General features: G+C 42.5%; 1 protein-coding gene across 1 annotated transcript in view; it reads left to right on the forward strand.

Annotated features, from left to right (window-relative positions):
• The window catches only part of LOC134356790 (FERM domain-containing protein 4B-like), a 222682-nt gene that overhangs the window by 80234 nt on the left and 116793 nt on the right, over positions 1-25655 (forward strand). Inside the window, exon 5 of the mRNA XM_063067932.1 lies at positions 692-776. Coding sequence (XP_062924002.1) covers positions 692-776 — 85 coding nt within the window. The remainder of the gene's footprint in view (positions 1-691; positions 777-25655) is intronic.

Consider the following 25655-nt stretch of genomic DNA (forward strand, 5'->3'; position numbering starts at 1 on the left):
CAGCATGATTTTGTGACTGTATGGTGAGGATAGATAAGGAAGAGTTTCATGTCCTGGGGTTCAGACAGGGTAGTGAAACTCACTGACTTGTTCAGCAGCATCAACTACTACTGCTCGTGACCAAAGGTCGAATCGTACACCAACAACCTTGGCAATGGAAGGAAGCAGAAAATAAATAACTCCCTTCTGAGTTGCTTCAATCTGTCCCACATTAAAGATGACCATTCTGGACAGATTTACAGCAAGACTGTTTCAAATCATTTCAGTTCACCGCGCACAGCTGTTGCTTCAAAGTGTCCACATTTCTTCATTCCAACTTTTTAATTTGTAGCTTTGTGCAATAAGAATCAGGAAGTAGATCTTGCATTAGAGTTCTCATCCAAATTTTTTCATATCTGTATTTCAGGCTGAGCACTGGAAATATTATTCTCTGCTTGATTAGTCCAATTCAGCATTCTTCACACCTGCCCCCGAGATCTATAACCATCCACTAGGTGGCATGCATGAGCATCTCAAAGCACCAGTGTTTGAAAATAGTTTTGAATAGTGCAGATGTGTCACATATATTTATTAAATGCTACTCTGATACAGAAATAATGTTTGATGATGAATAAAAATAAATGACAATCATTTTGTTGGAATTAAAATGCAGAAAAATATTTTGTGAACTTACTCAATGTATTTGCTTTAGGTTTTATATTGAGAACATATCATTCCTAAAGGACATTACCACTGTGGAATTATTCTTTTTAAATGCAAAATCCTGTATTTACAAGGTAAGACTTTTAAGCATAATTTATTGTCAAAGTATGTTTTGGTGGGTTTTAATTTATTAGAGATTATACTGATTGCTGTGGAATGCATACCACCTTTGGGGAAAATGTAACGATTTTCGATTAGAATGATAATGATTCAAATCTATTTAAGTTGTAAGTATGTAAATTTTCACTGCATACATGGGATTATTAATTGCCCTTGGTGATATCAAAAAGCATTGACTCCAATGGCTCATAGATTTCTAAAGGCATCACTTAAATACTTTCTGCCAGAATAAAATTTTTCTTTTATTTATTTGTTTATCCATCTATTCATCTATTCATCCCATCCTGCAGCCCAGCTTCCATTTTTTATTCTCACCAGCTTCCATTTCACAGCTTTTACATACAAAATTTGTATATGCGATTTTGCAGATCCTGGAAATAGAAACACAGAAACATAGAGAACCTACAGCACAACAGAGGCCCTTTGGCCCACAATGCTTTAGAAATTACAAAGGGTTACCCGTAGCCCTCTGTTTTTCTGAGATCCATGTACCTATCCAAAAGTCTCTTAAAAGACCCTATCGTATCCGCCTCCACCACTGTTGCCTGCAGCCCATTACACACACTCACCACTCTGCATTAAAAAAAAACTTACCCCGACATCTCCTTTGTACCTACTTCCAAGCACCTTAAAACTGTGCCCTCTTGTGTTACCCACTTCAGCCCTGGGAAAAAACCTCTGGCTAGCCACACGATCAATGCCTCTCATCATCTTGTGCACCTCTGTCAGGTCACCTCTCATCCTCCGCCGCTCCAAGGAGAAAAGGCTAAGTTCACTCAACTTATTCTCATAAGGCATGCTCTCCAATCCAGGCAATGTCCTTGTAAATCTCCTCTGCAACCTTTCTATAGTTTCCACATCCTTCCTATAGTGAGGTGACCAGAACTGAGCACAGTACTCCAAGTGGGGTCTAACCGTGGTCCTATATAGCTGGAACATTACCTCTCGGCTTTTGAACTCAATCCCACGGTTGATGAATGCCAATGCACTGTATGCCTTCTTAACCACAGAATCAACCTGCATAGCAGCTTGAAGTGTCCTATGAACTCGGACCCCAAGATCCCTCTGATCCTCCACACTGCCAAGAGTTTTACCGATACATTCTGCCATCATATTTGACCTACCAAAATGAACCACCTCACACTTATCTGGGCTGAACTCCATCTGCCACTTCTCAGCCCAGTTTTGCATCCTATTGATGTCCCACTGTAACCTCTGACAGCCCTCCACACTATCCTCAACACCCCCAACCTTTGTGTCATCAGCAAATTTACTAACCCATCCCTCCACTTCCTCATCTAGGTCTTTATAAAAATCACGAAAAGAAGGGGTCCCAGGACAGGTCCCTGAGTCACACCACTGGTCACCAACCTCCATGCAAAATATGAGCTGTCTACAACTATTCTTTGCCTTCTGTGATCAAGTCAATTCTGGATCCACAAGGCAATGTCCCCTTGGATCCCATGCCTCCTTACTTTCTCAATATGCCTTGCATGGGGTACCTTGTCAAATGCCTTGCTGAAATCCATATGCACTACATCTACTGCTCTACCTTCATCAATGTGTTTCATCACATCCTCAAAAAATTCAATCAGGCTCGTAAGGCACAACCTGCTTTGACAAAGCCATGCTGACTATTCCTAATCATATTATGCCTCTCCAAATGTTCATAAATCCTGCCTTTCAGGATCTTTTCCATCAACTTAACAACCACTGAAGTAAGACTCACTGGTCTGTAATTTCCTGGGCTATCTCTACTCCCCTTTCTTGAATAATGGAACAACATCTGCAACCCTCCAATCCTCCGGAGCCTCTCCTGTCCCCATTGATGATGCAAAGATCATTGCCAGAGGCTCAATAATCTCCTCCCTCGCCTCCCACGGTAGACTGGGGTACATCTTGTCCAGTCCCAGTGACTTATCCAACTTGATGCTTTCCAAAAGCGTCAGCACATCCTCTTTCTTAATATCTACATGCTCAAGCTTTTCAATCCACTGTAAGTCATCCCTACAATTGCCAAGATCCTTTTCCGTAATGAATACTGAAGCAAAGTATTCATTAAGTATCTGTGCTATCTCCTCGGGTTCCATACACACTTTTCCACTGTCACACTTGTTTGGTCTTATTCTCTCACGTCTTATCCTCTTGCTCTTCGCATACGTATAGAATGTCGTGGGGTTTTCCTTAATACTGCTTGCCAAGGCTTTCTCATGGCCCCTTCTGACTGTCCTAATTTCATTCTTAAGCTCCTTTCTGCTAGCCTTATAATCTTCTGGATCCCTATCTACCTTGTTTTTTGAGCTTTTCGTAAGTTTTTCTTCTTGACCAGATTCTCAACAGCCTTTGTACACCACGGTTCCTGTACCCTACCATCCTTTCCCTGTCTCATTGGAACATATCTATGCTGAATGCCACACAAATATCCCCTGAACATTTGCCACATTCCTGCCACACATTTTCCTGAGAACATCTGTTCCCAATTTATGCTTCCAAGTTCCTGCTTGATAGCTTCATACTTCCCTTTACTCCAATTAAGAGCTTTCGTAACTTATCTGTTCTGATCCCTCTCCAATGCTATGGTAACAGAGATAGAACTGTGATGACTATCTCCAAAATGCTCTCCCACTGAGAGATCTGACACCTGACTAGGTTCATTTCCCAATACCAATCAAGTACAGCCTATCCCCTTGTAGGCGTATCTACATATTGTGTCAGGAAACCTTCCTGAACACACCTCACAAACTCCATCCCTTCTAACCCCTTGCTCTAGGGAGATGCCAATCAATATTGAGAAAATTAAAACTTCCCACCACGACAACACCTTTCTAGAATCTGTCTCCCTCTTTGCTCCTTTGTGTCCCTGTTACTATTGGGTGGTCTTTAAAAAAAAAACACCAAATAGAGTTATTGACCCCCTCCTGTTCCTAACTTCCACCCACAGAGACTCAGTAGACAATCCATGACTTGCTCCTTTTCTGCAGCTGTGACACTATCTCTGATTAACAGTGCCATGCCCCCACCTCTTTTGCCTCCCTCCCTGACTTTTCTGAAACCTCTAAAGCCTGACACTCTAAGTAACCATTCCTGCCCCTGAGCCATCCAAGTCTCTGTAATGGCCGCAACATCATAGCTCCAAGTACTGAGCCATGCTCTAAGTTCATCCACTTTGTTGATGGTGCTTCTTGCATTAAAATAGACACATCTCAAGCCATCAGTCTGAGCGTGTCCCTTCTCTATCATCTGCCTATCCTCCCTCTCACACCGTCTCCAAGGTTTCTGTATTTGTGAGCCAACCACCTCTTTCTCCATCTCTTCAGTTCAGTTCCCACCCCCCAGCAATTCTAGTAAACTCTCCCCAATAGCCTTAGCAAACCTCCCTGCCAGGATATTGGTCCCCCTGGGATTCAAGTGCAACCCATCCTTATTGTACAGGTCACGGCTGCCCTAAAGAGGTCCCAATGATCCAGAAATCTGAATCCCTGCCCCCTGCTCTAATCCCTCAACCACGCATTTATCCTCCACCTCACTCTATTTTTATACTCACTGTCGCGTGGCATAGGCAGTAATCCCAAGATTACTACCTTGGAGGTCCTGCTTCTCAACTTCCTACCTAACTCCCTATAGTCTGTTTTCAGGACCTCCTCCCTTTTCCTAACTATGTCGTTGGTACCAGTATGTACTCGACCTCTGGCTGTTCACCTTCCCACTTCAGGATATCGTGGACGTGATCAGAAATATCCCCGACCCTGGCATCTGGGAGGCAAACTACAATCTGTGTTTCTTTGCTGCATCCACAGAATCACCTGTCTGACCCCCTAACTATAAGGTCCCCTATTGCTGCTGACTTCTTCCTTTCCCTACCCTTCTGAGCCACAGGGCCAGACTCTGTGCCAGAGGCACGACCACTGTTGCTTCCCCCAAGTAGGCCATCCCCCCAACAGTACTCAAACAGGAGTACAGGGGACAGCCACAGGGGTACTCTCTAGTACCTGACTCTTTCCCTTCCCTCTCCTGACTGTTACCCACTTATCTGTCTCCCGAGGCCCCAGTGTGACTACTTCCCTGTAGCTCCTCTCTATCACCTCCTCACTTTCCCTGACCAGAACGAAGGTCTTTGAGCTGCATCACTAGCTCTCTAACTTGTGGTCCTTTAGGATCTGCAATTTGATACACCAGGCGCAGATGTGGCCTTCTGGGAGGCTGGGAGTCTCCCGGACATCCCACATCTGACACCCAATGCAGAACACCGGCCTCACAGACATACTTCCTGTTCCTATTCTTCACAGATAGCCTACCTCGCCTCGACCTGTTATCACCAAAGCCCTCCTACTCTGGTTCCCTCTACTCTAATACCCGCTCTATAAAGCTGTCTCCTTTTAAATTCTTCAATCTGGTCTAACTGGCTGACATCCATGCACTTGTGCAGTCATCCCTTGATCAAACCGCTGAAGAAAAAACTGTCTCCTTTTAAATTCTTCGAGCTGGTCTAACTCACTGACATCCATGCGCTTGCGCAGTCGTACCTCGATCCGAAATCTGGAGCAACACACACAGAATGCCGGAGGACCCTTCAGAACCTCCAGCATTTTGTGTGTGTTATTTCCCAACATTCGTTGACTCCCTACTTCAGGGACTGCAACGTTGTTAGTAACATTCAAAATTAATTGGAAGTTACTGACATTTCTAGAACTTTTAATTTTGCTGGGCGACAATTGTGAATCCAGTTCTTCCCAAATGAATTGCTTTCTTCAAAAATATTCCTGTACGTATATTTCCTGCATATCTACTATCCTAAGAGATATCAACATTAATTCTTGGATTCTGTACCTTGTGCTAACTTTAAGACAAAATCCAGACACCGGAGGAAAATGTCTGGTTGTTTTAATCACAAAAAATCTTGAAACAGGCACATCCTTAATGATAACCTATTGCATTTAAATTACTTATTCAATACTTAAAGCATTGTGTGATGAAGAACAAATTTGTGATTTTGTTTTTAGATACCTCTAATTTCAAATATTACAAGTGAAGTGAAATAATGACCTGCTGCTAGGTTCTATGTTATAAATGTAGCTCTGTACTTAAGATAAGGCTGGTTTTGGAGTATTATGCTTTTAGTGTTTCGCAGAACTTGAAGAGCAACTCCAGGAGCTGTAAAATTTGTTGTTGATCATTAAGTACATTGTAAGTCTCGATCTTTCGGCAAGGTGAGGCACCTTGTAGAATCTGCCGCTGTGTACAAGGACAATTTTCAGAGATCATTTTCAGTTTTCTATCAACAAGGTTATTATTTCCAGCGACATCCGTTCCTGCTGCAGAAGCAGTAGCTCATTCTGCACAGGATCTGGAGCGCTTGCTCATTGTAAGTTGCACTGAGCGGCAGTTTATCATTTCTGAAGGAAAGGGGAGTTGCGGCACAAAGCTAATATTTCGGCAGCCCTACAGTCCTGAGAATGGAGAAGCAAATTTTGTTTAAAGGAGCAGGATTGAAAGCAGCTTTGATAGTTCAGGGTGAACTGATAATTCATAGGACTTCTGCAGTCATCTGCTGTAGGCAGGGAAGAGAAAAGCATTTGCGCTAGCATCAGTTCAGTCTCCCCTTTTCTGTCATGTACCCCCAACATGTCTGCATTTCCAGTGTGTAATAGAGAGACCTTATAATAAACTAGAGTTATCAACATACAGTGGTTCTGCTTGCGTGTTAGTCCACCTTTGGTCCCCACCTGGCACTCAGCTCTCACCTGTGGCTCCCCGTAGCTGTTTGCACGCGACAGCGGCCACACCTCGGGCAACGGCTTCGACAAGCCGGCTAAACCAGGTGAGGGTAGCAGACGGGTCTCAAGCCCTCGGTGAGATAGGGAGTTGTCCATCCCAGCATGAGAAGACAGACTCCGGTGGATTGAGCCAGCAACACCAATGGAAGGTCCAACAGTCAAGAAGGCGGTCTCTGCTCTGCAAGCGTCGTGGAACGTGTAGACCACAAGACACAGAAGACGTCCTGGTCATCCACTGCGCCTAGTCCCATCTCCAGCCGTCTCGACTCTGTCTTGCCACTGGATCCGTATGGGATTTGGGGAGAGAGAGTGAGGCTGACGCTGCACAACTCTCCCTCACTTAAATCCAAATCACACGCTAGTCTCGACACCATCATAATGATGTCGAGGTCCTCATCGACGTCGACAATGGACGAACACACATGACGTTCATGTCTTAAATCATTAGAATAAGCTGCTCATTAAAAATTTCTGGAGGATTTTTGTAGAAGAATTGTTGAAGAAGTTTGGTATGGGCCCCCAAATTCTAAGAACTTTCTACAGGGGCACAATTGAGAGCATCCTGACTGGCTGCATCACTGCCTGGTATGGGAACTGTACTTCCCTCAATCACAGGACTCTGTAGAGAGTGGTGCGGACAGCCCAGCACATCTGTAGATGTGAACTTCCCACTATTTAGAACATTTACAAAGACAGGTGTGTAAAAAGGACCCGAAAGATCATTGGAGACTGGAGTCACCCCAATCAGTCTATTCCAGCTGCTACCATCCAGGAAACAGTACTGCAGCATAAAAGCCAGGACCAACAGGCTCCCGGACAGCTTCTTCCACCAGGCCGTCAGACTGCTTAATTCATGCTGACGCAACTGTATTTCTATGTTATATTGAACATAATATTTATTTTAAAGGCATCCGTTAGTCTTGCGAGACCATGGATCTGCACCTGGAAAGTCTTCACTCTCCAGGGCGCAGGCCTGGGCAAGGTTGTATGGACGACCAGCAGTTGCCCATGCTGCAAGTCTCCCCTCTCCATGACACCAATGTTGTCCAAGGGAAGGGCATTAGGACCCATACAGCTTGGCACCAGTGTTGTCGCAGAGCAATGTGTGATTAAGTGCCTTGCTCAAGGACACAACACAGGGCCTCAGCTGGGGCTCAAACTCATGACCTTCAGGTCGCTAGTCCAGTGCCTTAACCACTTGGCCACGTGCCCACACATAGTATTTATTATAAATTACTATAATTGCACATTTAGATGGAGACATAACATAAAGATTTTTACTCCTCGTGTATATGATGTAAGTAATAAAGTTAATTCCCAAAAAATTCAATTCAACAAAATACCAGCATATATGGTGATATATACTTCACCTCTGCCTCACCTCTAATCATTTTCTCATATATATGGTGCCCATTCTGTACCATGATTTTAAGAAACAGTGATTTGAAATATGGAAACATGATTTTAAAACGCAATCCTATTTCCACACTGTGTCCATAAGACCATTCATTAGACATAGGAGCAAAGTTAAGCCATTCAAGCCTGCTTTCCACAATCAATCACGACTGATCTATTGTCCCTCTCAGCCCTGTTCTCCTACCTTCTCCACATAATATGATACTTCTCTTAAAGATTAATTGACTTAAATCTTGACCAAGGACACTCATGGTTTTGTTGCTAACAATAAAAGTTTTACATGTATGTCATCATTTCTTCTTAACATTTGTGATCATGAAAACATGCCCCAGAACATCACCACAAATATTCCAGTCACGCTTAATGCTGAACCAGCAGCTGCAATTGTAACTGACTCACCAAATAAAACCTAACTTTGGTTAATTATTCACCTAGATATTGTTCTAGATTTTCTACATATCTGAATTGCAGACTAGGAAAGAATTGTGTACAATTTTTGCTCATTGAATCAACAACTATGGCTGAAAATGATCATCAAATATTAGTGCATCTGAGTTGGGGAAAAATGAGCATGCCCATACATCCTAAAATGTCGTTGCCTCTGGATGGCTTCTCGTGTTGTGTAACATAAATGTCCCTTATCATCAGCAACAACTTTTCCTTCTGCATTCTTTCAGTGTACTCTACAAATAATAATCAAAGACCCCACCCACCTTCGACATTCTCTTCTCCACCCTTCCATCGGGCAGAAGATACTAAAGCCCATAAGCATAAATCACGAAGCTCAAGAACAGCTTCTACCCTGCTGTTACAAATCTATTAAATAGCTCTCAAGGATAAGTGGGACTTTTGACTTCACAATGTACCTTGATATGACCTTGCACCTTATTGTTTATCAGCACTGCACCTTCTCTGTAGCTGTTACACTTTATATTGTAGTTATTATTTTACCTTGTTCCATCTCAATGTCCGGCTTAATAATCTAATCAGCATAAATAGTATGCAAGAAAGGCTTTTCACTGTATCTTTACAATAATAGATGACAATAATAAACCAATTCCAACTCCAGTTCATTCACTCTGATCATGAAGAGATTCTTTTGGAAAGATTTTGCATGTCTCAGATTTACTTTAACTAGAAAGTGTATCTTGGGCATGCAAAAGAATGTTACTTGGACTGAAGACTTGAGCTATAAAGGGTTAAGATAGACTGGGGCTTTTTCCCTTGGTGTGTAAGAGGCAGAGGAGTGACTTTGCAGTGAATTATAACATTGTGAGAGACATAGATAGGGTGCATGGTCTTTCTCCTAATGTAGGAGAATATAAAACTAGAATGTATGGGCTTATGGTGAGAGGGGAAAGACTAAAAAGAAATCTGAGTGACAACATTTTTCCACACAGAAATTGGTGGGTATATGGAAGTAGGCGATCTGGGTGCAATTACAATGTTTAAAAGTTATTTAAAAGGGCAGTTGGATAAAAAGGCCAAACATGGGGAAATGGAAGTAGCTCAAGTTGACAACTTGGTCAGTATGTGTGAGTTAAACTGAAGGGCCTGTGTCCATGTCATAGGACTCGTGACTCAAAGTTGGCTGCAGTAAATCAATAGATATCTCTGTGTCCTTGCTCAGCTTGGTTATGACTCTCTGCTGGGATCTCATTGTGTTTATGAAATTTATGAAGGATAGTATTCAAGGATCTCCCGAGATGCTTGCTTACCTATTTAAAGCAAAGAAGTTATTAAATTGGGTTTGCTTTACCTGTGATGGACTGGGTTGTAACCACCACTTTTTGTAGGATTTTCCATTCAATGCCATTGGTCTTTCCACACCAGGCTGTGATGCAACCAGTCAGTATATACTCCACTGCACATCTATAGAAGATTGTCAGTGTTCTAAATAATATGCTAAATCTTCACAAACTTCCAAGAAAGTAGAGGCACTGCTATGCTTTCTTCATAATTGTACTTATGTACCGGGCCCAGGACAGATGATTTGAAATGAGAACACTGGGGAATTTAAAGTTGATCATCTTCTATGGACCTCCTAGTTTCCTCTTCTCCAAGCCAATAATCAGGTCCTTATTCTTGCTGATATTGAGCGAGAAGTTGGTGTTGTGACACCACTCAACCAGATTTTCAGTCTTCCTGCTGATGCTGATTTGTCACCACCTTTGATTCAGCCAACGGCACTGGTGTAGTTAGCAAACTTGTATATGGCATTGGAGTTGTGCTTAGCCTCACAGTTATAAGTATAAAACAAGTAGAGCAGGGGGCTAAACACACAGCCTTGTGGTGCACCTGTGCTGATGGAGATTGTGGAGGAGATGCTTTTGCCAATGCAAACAGACTGGGGTCTGCAAGTGAGGATATTGAGGATCCAATTGCACAAGGAGGTACTGAGGCCAAGGTCTTGAAGCTTATTGATTAGTTTTGAAGGGAAGATAATATTGAATGCTGAGCTGTCGTCCATAAAGAGCATCCTCATGTATGCATCTTCACTGTCCAGATGCTCCAGAGGTGAGTGAAGAGCCAATGAAACGGCATCTGCCGTGGACCTGTTGTGACAGTAGGCAAATTAGAGCAGATCCAAGTTGCTTCTCAGGCAAGAGTTGATATGTCACAGCACCAACCTCTCAAAGCCCATCATCATGGTGATGCTACTGGATGATGGTCACTGAGGCAGATTGCCACGTTCTTCTTGGGCATTGGTGTAATTAAAGCATGTGGTTACCTCAGACTGCCAAAGTGAGAGGTTAAAGATGTCAGTAAACACTCCAGCCAGTTGATGAGCACAGGTCTTCAGTACTGGGCTATGGTGCCGATTCTATGATGTGCTGAGCTGTGTCCATAACTCCCTGCATTTACTTGCAGTTATGGACAGAGCAGTTGTCATACCATGCCACGATGCATCTGGATAGGATGCCTTCTATGGTGCATCAAAAAAAATAGTGAGAGTCAAAGGGCACATGCCAAATTTCTTGTGTCTCCTGAAGAAGTAGAGATGCTGGTAAGCTTTTTTCATGGTGTCCAAGTGGTTGGACCAATAATGTCTTCTGGTAATGTTTGCTGTTAGGAACTTGAAGCTGTCAGTCCTGTCGGCACAGCATTATAAACAGGATCATGTGCACTGCACCCCTACCTGACGTCAATGACCAGCTCGTTTGTTTTGCTTTCATTAAGGGAAAGGATGTTGTCACAACACCATGCCACCAGCTCTCTGTCTCCCTCCTGTACTCCAGCTCACTATCTGAGATACAGCTCACCACTGTAGTATCATCTTCAAGCCTGTAGATGGAGTTACAACAGAGGCTGTTACATACTTCACGGATATCTTGTGACTGTCTTATGAGGGTGATGTAATGGTCTTGCAGAGGTCACATGATGTAAATTTCCCACCGATGTGAGGTCATGTGATGACCTGTTCTCACCAGGTATATAAGTGTAGACCCCTGGTGACGCAGTTTACTTTTCCAGTTAGAACGCCAGCCAGATACTCCGCTCCGCTACGTATTTGCTTTATGACACAATTTTGATTTAAAACGGAGTTTTATGTTCTATTGTAAGAAACAAAAGTGTTGGGCCAGCAGTTTAACTAATAGCTGCCAGATTTGTTGATGTACCTTTTCAGTAATATTGGAGAGTGAAAACAGGAACCTGAAGGAGTGGTTTGACGGTTTGAAAGGATCGACCATTGTTGAATTTGTTCAAGAAAGAGTGATCTGCATGAGATAGCTTCTGCTAAAAGCAGCAGAAAAGGCTGTGCAGTATTGAGTATCCAGAGGGAAAGGTCAGTGTCTTTAAACCGTTTTACTTCCGTCGACGTGAATCCTGCGGACAAGGCAGGATCCGGCTGGGATTGGCAGTGACGTCGTGTCTTCGAGGAATTCTTTACTTCAGGAAAGTCTCTCCTAATTGACTGTATAAATCTCTTGGACTTCCGAATTTACCATTCTACGAACTGTGTTTGAATTTACCACTTTAAGAACTGTTTTTGCATTTATCGTTTTAAGAACTAGTACTGAGTGGCGGTTTGTTAAATGGCCGTGTAGCAGTTTACTTCCGGTTAAGATTTTTGTGTATTTTTTTATATATTGAGCAGAGTTTAATAAATGTTTGATTGTTTTTATAAAACTTGACTCAATTCTATATTCATTGTTGCCGGTCATGTGACAATAAATTTGGGGGCTCATACGGATATGTTCCAATTTTGAGCTTAAGTGCTTGTTTATTTATAAACCTGATCTGGAAAAGGGAAATACCCGATTCTTTTGTCTGATTGGTCTGTGGGTGGTATTCGGCAGCAATGAATATTGACGACTTTATGGCTTCACCTGACCCTGAGTTTTTAGTGACGGTGAGAAAAGCTGTTGTATCGGAGATTGCTAGGAGGTTGGATATTAAAGGAATTACGAAGGTTACAACAAAGTCCATAATTCAGAGAAAAATCGTGGAGCATTATATAAGTTTGGGAAAGTTTGATGATGAGGTGTTAGGGAGGTTTCCAATGAGTACACTGGAAATGCAGTTACATCTTGAACAGAAAATTTGAAAGGTTTAAAGTGGAAATGGCTGAAAGAGAGGCAAATAAAAAAGGGAATTTGAGCTAGAGATGGAGAAATTAAGAATGGAAAATCAGTCTTCTTGTTCTAAGAAACAGTTTATTGCTAGTTGTGAGGTTATTTTGGCTCCTCCATTTAATGAAACAGAAGTGGACAAATACTTCCAGCATTTCGAAACTCTTGCTCTGAATTTAGAGTGGCCAAAGGAGCGACAGCCAGTGATCTTACAAAGTGTAATTAAAGGCAAGGCACAACAAGTTTATACAGCTTTAAATGCTGAGCAAGCACTGGATTATGATATTGTAAAACAGCATATCTTGAAAGCATATGAGTTGGTTCCGGAAGCTTATAGAGAAAGATTCAGAAATTTGAAGAAATCTGTGGAAAAAACTTACATGGAATTTGCCTCTTGGACTTTCAAATTTACCATTCTAAGAAGTGTTTGAATTTGCCACTTAAGAATTGTTTCTGCATTTATCACTTTAAGAACTAGTACTGAGTGGCAGTTTGTTAAATGGCTGCGTAGCAGTTTCCTTCTGGTTAAGATTTTCGTTTGTTTATTTTTTTATATTGAGCAGAGTTTAATGTTTGATTGTTTTTATAAAACCTGACTTAATTCTATATTCATTGTTGCCGGTCACGTGACACTGTCCATGCAGTCATGATTGGATAGGGAGTAGAGTAGGAGACTGAGGGCACAACCTTGTGAGGCAGCAGTGTTGAGAGTAATCGTGGTGGAGTGTTACTGACTTCCCTTACTGATTCTGATCTGTTGGTCGTGAAGATGAGGATCTGGTTGCAAAGACAGAATTAGAGTCCCAGGACTAGGAGTTTTGAGATGAGTTTGCTTGGATTTCTAGCGTTGAAGGTGGAGCTGTATTCAATAAACAATAGTGTAACAGAGGGAGCGTTATTGTCCAGGTGCTCCAGAGTTGAGAGTAGGGCCAGAGAGATGACACTTACCATAGTTGTGGTGGACAAAATGTAGGAAGTCAAGGGTGACTAGTAGTCTGGAGTTAATGTGTGTCATGACCAATTTCTTGAAGCACTTCACAATGATTGATGTCAGAGCCACTGGTAGTCATTAAAGCATGTTACCTTGTTTTTCAATTAAACCAGAATGATAGAGATGGTCTTAAAACAGGTGGGAACTTTAAACTGAAGCAGGGAGAGGTTAAATATGTCTGTAGATATCTCCTTCAGTTAATCTGTACAGGATCTCTAAGTACAAGGCCGAGAACGCCATCTGGGCTAAGTGCATTCCACAGTTTCATTCTCTGGAAAATTATCCTGTATGACTGTGGCCTCAAGTGTATTGCATGCTGTTGGGATTGGTGTGACCGTCCAGTCCTGTCCTTTTCAAAACATGAATAGAATGTGTTAAGCTTGTCAGGAAAGGGTGTGTTGTTGTCGGTGATGCAGCCCCAAATTGTTTTGTAGCCCATAATAACATTTAAGCCCTGCTACATCTGACAGCTGGATTGGGACTCCATTTTGGGCTGGTATTGTCTCATGGTATGTCAGATAGCTTTACAGAAGTTGTATCTCAAATTCTTGGAAAGGTCATGGTCACCTGATTTGAATGTCACAGTCCTACACTTCATAAGAGTCATCCATGATTTTCAGTTTGGAAACACCTAAGTTATTTTTCTTTGGTACACAGTCCTCACCACACTTGCTGATAAAGTCAATGACATACTCATCTCGACTGGTTGTTGAATTTTTGAAAGCGGACCAGTCTACTACAGTTGTGTGGAAGCTCATTCCTTAAAGTTACAGTACTGTAGTGGTTTCTTGAGAAGAATGCATTTCCGTGCTAGTATGATGTTGGTCAGTGACAGTGGAATTATTATCTGTGGGTGGCTATGTGGATTTTGATGCAAGGAGTATCCAAGACTAAAGAGTAACCTTTGATTCTTTGGACTTGAAGGAAATTGATTCCTCGATTTAAAAATATTAATCCTCTATCATGTTAAAGATAATCTTGCATCAAGAATCTTATTAATATTGAAAGTGAAGTGTGTATCTGTAATTAGCTTGAATTATCTGTGCATGACCTTTTATTCCACGTTTTGGATTCTGACAATGGCTGCTCCAATTAGTCCCCAGGCTAAATTTTAATGTGTAGAACAAGGCATGTGCTTGAGGTGGGCTGTAAACATGCTTGAAGACATAACACGAACATTCAAAGATTTCAAAAGTTCATTTATTATCAAAGTATGTATCCATATACAATCATCTCTGGGTTTTTATTCCAGGTTAAGTTGCATGCAGACATGAAATGCTTTGTTTAGCAGACAGTGAATAGAACTGAACACTTTATAGTATTTGGGGAACAGCTCCATTTCTGACCTGATATTGATGGGAGAGTCATTAGTAAAGTAGTAAAAATAGTTTTGCACTACTTCAAGGAGCTGGGACTGAAATGCTTGTCTTCTAACAATGAATCAGCACACTTCATTCAACTCAATACTATAAAATTAATGTATTTCATATACCGTATAGTTTGCAATTTTCTTAAACTGTACCCTCCAAAATCCCCAAACCCCAAAAAACATAACAAAGAAACATAAAGCATTGAGTGTATCTAAAATAAATGAGTGGAACTGATCTAAATCCAGAAATTCAATTTTAGTCTTTAGATAATCTTCAAAGTCATTTAAGCCTCCCAGTGGAATTGCTGCCCTGTAATGTATGACTTTGTACCACTGACTGTGTGCTACCTCCTTGTGTAAGGTACCAGATGTTCCTAGTGCAAATAAAAAACTCAGCTTTCTCTGTCAACACATTTTGACATCACTATTTTTCTACATTGGTCAAACCCATTACCTCAATTAAAATGTTAATCTACTACATTCCAATAATTTTCTAAAAAAATGACTGACATGTTTTGAGAATTTGTTTTTCCAGCTCTCCCCCCACCATCTGAAATGCTCCTCCTCTCTTTTCGTACATTCTTCAATGTGAACTAACGAAAAACACACATCTGCCAACTTTCTTGTGTTCGTAACAAAAAGCACCACTTTTTAATATTTCTTTCCCTATGTTAATTTTGCAATATTTCCTTCAATTTTTGATGTACCATTTCATTACTGTAAGTCAGACATGCTTCTGGATCACTGATGTCTCTCCTGTAACCATTGAAAACCCTGGCTTTCTCACATCACCGTCTAAAGAGGTATAATCAAATTAGTATCCTTATTTAAAATTTGGAAGTGTCTTATTTGGAAGAAATCAGAAGTCCAAAATTCTATCAAATGTTGCTGCCTAGTATCTTCCAGTTGGTACAGACGTCAACAACCCTGCCTCAATGGCAGAGAGTGAATCATTCAGGTAACGGATGAGATGCTGCTGTTGTTGAGTTTCTGTGCAGTGGATCCAGAATTCTGAGTCTATTGTTCAGACTTCTGTCTTTATTTTTGTGAGGCATTGTTTTTTCAGATCATATGTTAGGAGCATAGATCTCCAATTAAGATTATGTCCTTCAATCTGGGAAAAAAAATAGTTTCTTCCCATTCTGTTGAATCGTTGATTCAAACTGAACACAATTTTGAATAACTTTAATCTTGTATTCTCCAGCAACCGTAAACCTAATGCAGGGTTACAAGTGAACTGAATTACAGAAGTCTGACTTTTATGCAAATTTTTCCATACATTTTAAAAACATTTTACTGCTAGTAATAATAACAATATGTTTCATGGTATTCATTAATGAATGGATACAGTATATATTCTGTGGTTTAATTATAGTAAATTGGTTTATTATTGACATTTACTGAAGTGCAGTGAAAAGCTTGTCTTGCATACTGTTCATACTGATCAAATAATTACAACAGTGCATTGAGGGTAGTATAAGTAAAACGGTAACAGATTGCAGAATAACGTGTCACAGTTACAGAGAAAGTGCAGGTAGACAGTAAAGTACAAGGGCTAGAATCCATTGAATTATACTAGAGAACAGTTCAGTAGTCTGACATCAGTGGGATAGAAGCTGTCCTTGATCCTGGTGACACGGGCTTTCAGGCTTTTTTATCTTCTGTCCAATGAAGGAGTGAAGTAGGCAGCAGAGGGATTGTGTGTGGGTGGGGGCGGGGGTGGGGGGGTCTTTGATTATGCTGGCTGCTTTACTGAGGCAGATAGAAGTGTAAACAGAATCCATGGAGAGGAAGCTGGTTTCCATGATGTGCTGAGCTGTATCCACAGTGTGTAGTTTCTTGCTGTCACAGGCAGAAGAGTTACCATCCCAAGCCCATGATACTTTTGGATAGGGTGTTTTTTATGGTGCATTGGGGAAAATGGGTGAGAGTCAAAGGGGACATGCTAGATTTCTTTCGCCTCCTCAGGAAGTACAGGTTCTGGTGAGCTTTCATGGCCATAGCATCAAAGTGGTTGTGCTGGGACAGGCTACTGCTGATGTTTATAGACTCATGGAGCATTACAGCACAGAACCATTTACTACCATTTCCCCACACCTGGACCATAGCCCTCTATACCCTTCTCATCCATGTACCTCCCCAAAGTTTTTATATACTGTATACTGCAATTGAATCCACCACTTCTGCTCATGCGATGCGTCCTCTGAATGAAGAAGACCCCCCTCAGTTTTCCCCTTAAATATTTCACCTTTCACGCCAAATCTATGACCTTTAATTGTAGTCTCACCCAACCTGCATTTACCCTATCTATACCCCTCATAATTTGTGTACCTCTAGCAAATCTCCCTCATTCTGCTACACTCCAGGGAATAAAATTCTAACCTATTTGGCCTTTCTGTATAACTCAGGTCCTCCAATTCCATCAATATCCTTGTACATTTTCTTCTGCACTCTTCCAAGCTTTTTTTGTAATTCAAATTTTTATTATTATTTATTTTTATTTTACAAAGCAGCACAGCATATCATAGAACAGATACAGTACAGCATATTTACACAGCCATCCCATGACAGGGAGAACAAATAAAATTTTAAAAACAGGAAGAAGTTCTAATTTAAGTTTAAATTAACATACAACCAAAATTGATCCCCCGTGTCTTGCACTTTTCCCTCACTGTTAATTCTTCCCAACATGTGTTCATATAATGAAATCTTAATCATTTCCTCAGTCCATTCCTTCACAGTGGGACATCTGGGTTTTTTCCAGTTTTGCAATATAATTCTTGCAACTGTGATGAGACCCACCTTTAAAATAGTGAACTTGTCATTGTTTACATTAGGTATCATTTTCCTATCACCCAGGAGACAAAGCTGTGGGCACAAGGGCAGTGTGGAACCCGACCAATTCCCCAACAAATTGAGGGCTTTACACCAAAATGGACAAACCATGGAACACTCCCAAATCATGTGAAAATATGTGCCCACCTCATTTTTACATTTCCAGCATAAATTATTATCAACAACCCCCATTTTGTAGAGTCTAGTTGTGTCCAATAATACCTGTGTACTATTTTATACTGAATAAATTTCCCTCTCGCTTCCCTAATATGTCTACCCACATTTGATAAAATATTTGACCACTCATTATCTTCAATATCGCTTCCAAGATCCTTCTGCCATACTGCTTTGAGATTGTTACACAATTCACCCACAGAGTGCTTGAACATTTTATAAAACACTGACGCTTTATGAACTTCCTGTGGTAATGTAAAGTATTCAGTTAAAGGGTTACTTTGTGGGTCATCGTTCTTGAATATGCTACTGATGCAATGTCTTATTTGTAAATACTTCCAAAAATTCCCTTTATCTACAAAGTTATATTTTCTCTGCAAATCCACATATGACATAAAAATCCAATTCTCACAGAGATCACCCACTGAATTTACACCTTTAATCTTCCATTCTTTCCAGTACACCGTTCTTTTCCCAATGCATATCTCAGGGTTATTCCAGAGCGAGGAGTATAACTGGTTTAAATGTGACATTCTACAAGCCTTATGAATTGTACTCCACACACTCCTTGAATGAGATAGTATAGGATTTAGATTAGTTTTGTTTTCCACATGTTGTGAGAGGATGTTAAGGGGAGAATGTGGTGCAGCCAGGCTCCGTTCTATAATTACCCAATCTATATCAACATCAGCCCTGTCCCAATGTTTAGCTAACTTGGTCATTTCAAAGGATAATTTATATGCCCTGATGTCTTCCAAGCTCATTGATATGTTTCCTGGGTGGGGGGGGGGTGGCGCGGTTGGTAACCAGAAGTACCCACAATACTCCAAATTCACCCTCAGCAGTGTCTTAATACAACTTCAACATATCATCCCAACTCCTGCACTTAGTGCACTGATTTATGAAGACTAATGTGCCAAGAGCACTTTCTACAACCGTTTCGACCTGTGATGAGGAATTATGGATCTATCTTCCCAGATCTGTTTGTTCTACCTCACACCCCAGTATCCTAACAATCACTGTGCCAGTCCTACCCTGGTCTGTCCTGCCAGATTACAACCCCTTACATTTTCCTGCATTAAATTTCTTCTGTCATTTTTCGGCCCACTTCTCCAGCTGGTCCAGATCCTGCTGCTGGCTTTGATAGCCTTCCTCACTGTTCGCTATGCCCCACCCACCCCCTCCCCAGTCTTAGTCTCATCCTCACCTTTGCCGATCCAGTTTACCACATTATCATCTGGATCATTAACACCGATGATAAGCAACAAGCAAAGCCCCTATCCCTGTGGCACATCACTAGCCATAGGCCTCCAGTCAGAGAGACGAAGACTTACTGTGCTCTCTGGCTTCTCCCAAGAAGCCAATGTTGAATCCAATTTACTACGTCATCCTGAACACCTAGCAACTTAACCTTCTGGACCAGCCTCTCATACAGGACTTTGTCTAAGGCCTTGCTAAAGTTCATGTTGACGATGTTCACCACCTTTCTTTTATCAAGGTTTCTCGTAACGCCCTCAAAAAAAAATTCTATAAGATTGGTTAGATATGACCTACTATGCACAAAGCCATATTAACTACCCCTAAACAGGCCCCTGCCTATCTACAATACTCCTTGCATTGAAATATACACCACTCAGACTATCAGTCCACCGTGGTTTTCATCTTTGCGTGTAAGCTTAACATCTACTTTCCCCACAGCCACTTGCTGACCTACCCCTCTGGTTTCCACCTCCTTGCAACTCTATTTCCCCAGTCCTACCCCACCCCCTGCCAAGAAGCCCTGACAAACTTTCCCACAGGATATTAGTCCCCCTCCTGTTTAGGTGCAAACTGTCCTATTTGTACATGTCCCAACTTCACTACTAGAAAGCTTAATGATCCAGACATCTGAAGCCTTCCCTTCTGCACTAATCCCTTAGCCAGATGTTAGACTGCATTATTGGTCCTATTTCTGGCCTCACCAGCACGTGGCAGGGGTAGCAATCCTGAGATCACCACCCTAGAGGTCCTGCACCTAACACCCTGAACTCACTTTGCAGACCTTCCACCTTTCCTGCTCATGTGCCAATGTGGACCAGAATGTCTGGCTTGACACCTTTCCCCTTCAGATTGCTATGAACTCAAAGAGGGATACCTGTCCCTGGCACCTGGAAAGCAGCATGCCATCCAGGAATCCCTCGCATGTCCACAGATTTTCTAGCTGATCCTGATCCTTATCATTACTGCCCACCTCTTCTCCTTCCCTTCTGAGCCATGGAACAGATGCAGTGCCAGACCTGACTGCTGTGGTTTTCCTCTGCTATCCCCCAACAGTATCCAAAACAATACACTAGTTATTGAAGGGACAATGACTCAGAACTTGAAGCTTCGACCTTAGCACCAGTGACATAGAAGGAATGTATGCACCACCATCCCTTGCTGAAGCTCAGTGACTAGCTCCTTTGTTTTGCTGACACTGAGACAAAGGTTGTTGTCACAACACCAAGCCGCTAGGCGCTCTATCATCTTCTCTGAATTATCTTTATTTGAAATGCGGCCGACAATGGTGATGTTATCTGCAAACGTAAATGGGACAAAGTCGACCATCCCTTGGAAAATCAAGGCCTGGCCAGGAATAGTCAGCATAGTTTTTTGCGTGATTTGTCAACTCTTGTCGGATCTTTTGGAGTTATTTGAAGAGGTAACTAAGGGGATAGATGAAGATCTGGTAGTGGGATATTGTCTACATGAAACGTAGCAAGGCCTCTATTGAGGTCCCAAATGGCAGGCTGATCTGAAAGGTTAGGTAGCACAGGGTTCAGGGGGAGTTAGCAAGGTGGATGCAGAATTTTGTCAATGATAGGAAACAGAGGGTGATGGCTGAAGGTCAGTTCTCCCACTGGAGGCCTGTGATTAGTTGGGTGTTGGGACCTCTTATTTCAGTACGTATGGTTTGGATAAGAATGTACATGGCACCTCTAAACCAGGGTAGGGACTTGTACAGTGATGCTGTAAAACTGGGGGGGTTGCAAAAGAAATTTCCAAGGATACTGCCAAGACTAGAGTCTTTGTGTTATTGGGAGAGGCTGGCCACATTGGATCTTTCTTCCCTGGAGTGCAGGAGAATGATGAGTGACCTCATGGAAGTTTTTTTAATTTTATGAGGGATATGGATGAAGTTATAGTCTGGTCTCCAGGGTTGGGAAGTCCAAAACTAGAGGGAACAGCTAGGGGATAAAAGGGTGATGTTTAAGAAACCAGAGAGATTATTTCACAGAGAATAATGAGTACTTAGAATGAGCCAAGTATGACTGCAACATTTAAGAGGCATTTGGGTAGGTATATGGAAGGGAAGGTCTTGGGGGGTGGGGTTATGGACCAAAAGCAGATAACTGGACTAGCAGACTGGTGTGGTCAGTCTGGATGAGTTGGGTCGAAAGGCTGGTTTCTATGCTGTATTACTCTGTGACTCAGAGTTGGTGCAGAGTCTGTCTACGCAGTCGTGAGTGTGTGGGGAGTGAAGTTGATCGCTGAGGCACAGCTTCTAGATCACCAGTGTTGAGGATAGTCATGGCAGAGCTGATACCGCTGTCCTTTCTGACGGCAGTCTGTTGGTCAGGAACTCAAGAGTCGGTTTGAGTCCCCTACCTAGGAGGTTGGAGACAAGTCGTCAGTGTTGGCATAAGGAAGATGAGATTTCTGACATGGAGGAAAAGTGACTCATGCTGCTGACAGCTCACTTCACCCCGCAGATGCCCAGATTTGAGCTACTATCTATTTTAGTGTGGTGCCAATGTCACATGACAAAATTGGCGGATGTTCTCAGCATGAAATTAGGATTCAGAAAGATCATGTGGTGGTTATTCTTGTGATTTTGGTCATTAAAATATGCACCTACAAGGTGGGTCAGTAAACACCAGTTCAGCATAATGTTTTCCCTTATGTTGGTTCCTCTACCACCTTTCATGGACCCAGTCTGACAGTAATGGCTAGGATTTGCCCTACTATGCTGCAGAATGAGCCTAACTCAATTCAAGTTCCAAACCTGGAGTGTATTTTGAACCATTACGTTGTTCAATACATCTTTTAAGACTCCAAACAAAATCCAAGATTTTGGCCCTCAGTCAAATGTTACCTTTGTGTCAAGGGCAATAATTTTCAACTCAGTAATCAATCGTTAATCTATATCCCACTTTTCCTCATTTATGGACCAAAACTGTAACAAGGCATGGAATTGGGTGGGCCGGGAAACCATACTGAGCACCAGTTTAGGAATGGAATTCAACATTATAGTGATCAAGTAGTTTTCTACACTTACTGCAACCCTTATGAACACAAAATACAATATCTTCAGGAATGCAGGTGTATATTCTACTTGCAGAAAGGCACTGCATGTGATTAGAATTAATTGTGCAGTAAACCTTTCTCCTCAAGAGCACTGTGCTTTTCTTTTGTCAGCTACAGCCGTGCTGCATTTTTTGTTTTCACGACTCACTTCAGACTTTGAGTCAGTCTATTTACTCAGCTCCACCCTAATTACAAATCATTAACAAAACAGCAATGAATAACTAGCTCTCTGACTGTACCAAGTTCAGAAGGCACACCTCTTTCCATTTGCAATTTCAAATTGCTACTTGTTTAAGTGCCACTGAGCGACTTTGAGCAGGTTCCAATATCTCATCTAAGTGAGTTTCAACTTAACTCTTTTTAGTATTGTGGTATGAGGTTTCAATCATTTCACTGCTACAATTCTGTAGTGTTATCGGCACTTTCTGTTGCCATAAATAAGATAATGATGGCTTCTGTTCGGTTTTAGTCAAGCAAGTGGCTTTGTTCTGCAATTCCCAGGTCTTATTTCAATGAAATAAGAATGAGTACTGTGAGGCATTCTGAGGCCTGCCTTGTTCATTTGACAGTTATTTAGGCAACCGTTAGACATGTAGAGTATTAAGAGCCAAAGGTCTGGCAGCTCTCCAGATCTAAAAATACCCCAACCCAGAGGCTCCTCCCAGAATATGCACATCCCAAAAGCCCTGTCACTTCAAGAATATTAATCTTTAATAATATGAATACAACTTAAAAAAAATACTAGTGGTAAGGAGTATTGTTTGTTTTTAAAATAAAGGTGAGCTTGTTCAATGGAAAATGAGGAGGCAACTGAGAATTAGCACAGATAGCACAACAATGAAATGTGATGATCAAGCGAAGGAGTAATTTAAACTGGTGTGATGTGGAACACGTGATTCTCTTTTACACCTACTCAAGTTTTTCTTTTCCTGGAATTTTGTTTTGTAGGAGTTGAAAAGCTTTGTTAGCAGTTTTGCATTTTGCTCCCTTCCCTGCTCCATTTTAAGCTCATAAATCCATGCTGTCATCTTCAGTCAGGAGAGCTAGCTGGAGACGTCGCCGTGAATGCCATTCAAGATACTGACATTAACCTTTTGGGAAGTTATCAACACGTGGAAAACGAGCCTTCCCCTTCTTCCTCTCCTACACAGAACCCAGGCGATAGTGATAAACCTAACTACTAGCAGGGAAATGTTAATATAAATCAGTTCTGACGGGGCTTCCAATGCAGCAGACGAAGAATACACAGCATCCCGATGTTGTCTTTTCAAATTGCTGTACATATCAGCTTTTCTTTTCAATATCATATTCTTTAACTTAGATTGAGCACTTAAAGTTTGGTCTGTGGCCATGGCCAAGAGGATGTGACTGCAAATGAGGCAGGTGGGTGGGGAGGGGAGGGTTCAAAGAGGTAGTGCCGGAGGAAGCTGGGCAAGCTGAAGAGCTGAGGTTCCTCCCTGTGAGGATAGACCAGGCTCCACCTAAACCACGGTGGCACCAGCCTCCCGGCAAATTGCATAACAAGACCTTTAAACTAAATGGTGCGGGCATGATTTCAAGAGCTTGGCAAAGTAGGGAAAAAGTAAAGGAGAAAGGAGAGTGCAGGAGATGTTACCAGTGTCTGTAAAGAAAAAGGCAAAACAATAGAAAGGAATAAGGATTCAGGCAAGATGGAGACAAAATTGCAACACACATCAAAGTTGCTGGTGAATGCAGCAGGCTAGGCAGCATCTCTAGGAAGAGGTTCAGTTGACGTTTCGGGCCGAGACCCTTCGTCAGGACTAACTGAAAGAAGAGCTAGTAAGAGATTTGAAAATGAGAGGGGAGGGGGAGTTCCAAAATGATAGAAGACAGGAGGGGGAGGGATGGAGTCAAGAGCTGGACAGGTGATTGACAAAAGGGATATGAGAGGATCATGGGACAGGAGGCCCAGGGAGAAAGACAAGGGGGAGGGGGGAAAAGCCCAGAGGATGGGCAAGGGGTATATTCAGAGGGACAGAGGGAGAAAAAAGAGAGAGAGAAAAAGAATTTGTGTATATAAATAAATAACGAATGGGGTACGAGGGGGAGGTGGGGCATTAGCGGAAGTTTGAGAAGTCAATGTTCATGCCATCAGGTTGGAGGCTACCCAGACGGAATATAAGGTGTTGTTCCTCCAACCTGAGTGTGGCTTCATCTTTACAGTAGAGGAGGCCGTGGATAGACATATCAGAATGGGAATGGGACGTGGAATTAAAATGTGTGGCCACTGGGAGATCCTGCTTTCTCTGGCGGACAGAGCGTAGGTGTTCAGCAAAGCGGTCTCCCAGTCTGCGTCGGGTCTCGCCAACATATAGAAGGCCACATTGGGAGCACCGGATGCAGTATATCACCCCAGCCAACTCACAGGTGAAGTATCGCCTCATCTGCAAGGATTGTCTGAGGCCCTGAATGGTAGTGAGGGAGGAAGTGAAAGGGCATGTGTAGCACTTGTTCTGCTTACAAGGATAAGTGCCAGGAGGGAGATCAGTGGGGAGGGAGGGGGGGACGAATGGACAAGGGAGTTGCGTAGGGAGCAATCCCTGCAGAAAGCAGAGAGAGGGGGGGAGAGAAAGATGTGCTTAATGGTGGGATCCCGTTGGAGGTGGTGGAAGTTACGGAGAATTATATGTTGGACCCGGAGTCTGGTGGGGTGGTAGGTGAGGACCAGGGGAACCCTATTCCTAGTGGGGTGGTGGGAGGATGGAGTGAGAGCAGATGTGCGTGAAATGGGGGAGATGCTTTTGAGAGGAGAGTTGATGGTGGAGGAAGGGAAGCCCCTTTCTTTAAAAGGGGAGGACATCTCCTTCGTCCTCGAATGAAAAGCCTCATCCTGAGAGCAGATGCGGCAGAGATGGAGGAATTGCGAGAAGAGGATGGCATTTTTGCAAGAGATGGTGAGAAAAGGAATAGTCCAGATAGCTGTGAGAGTCAGTAGGCTTATAGTAGACTCCCTTGTCCATTCGTCCCCCCGCCATCCCTCTCCACCGATCTCCCTCCTGGCACTTATCCTTGTAAGTGGAACAAGTGCTACACATGCCCTTACACTTCCTCCCTCACCACCATTCAGGGCCCCAGACAGTCCTTGCAGATGAGGCGACACTTCACCCGTGAGTCGGCTGGGGTGATATACTGCGTCCAGTGCTCCCAATGTGGCCTTTTATATATTGGCGAGACCCAACGCAGACTGGGAGATTGTTTCACTGAACATCTACACTCTGTCCGCCAGAGAAAGCAGGATCTCCCAGTGGCCACACATTTTAATTCCACGTCCCATTCCCATTCTGATATGTCTATCCACGGCCTCCTCTGTTGTAAAGATGAAGCCACAGGTTGGAGGAAAAACACCCGACTGG

This window comes from Mobula hypostoma, chromosome 15 (genome assembly GCF_963921235.1).
Source record: "Mobula hypostoma chromosome 15, sMobHyp1.1, whole genome shotgun sequence".
NCBI classification, from domain to species: domain Eukaryota; kingdom Metazoa; phylum Chordata; class Chondrichthyes; order Myliobatiformes; family Myliobatidae; genus Mobula; species Mobula hypostoma.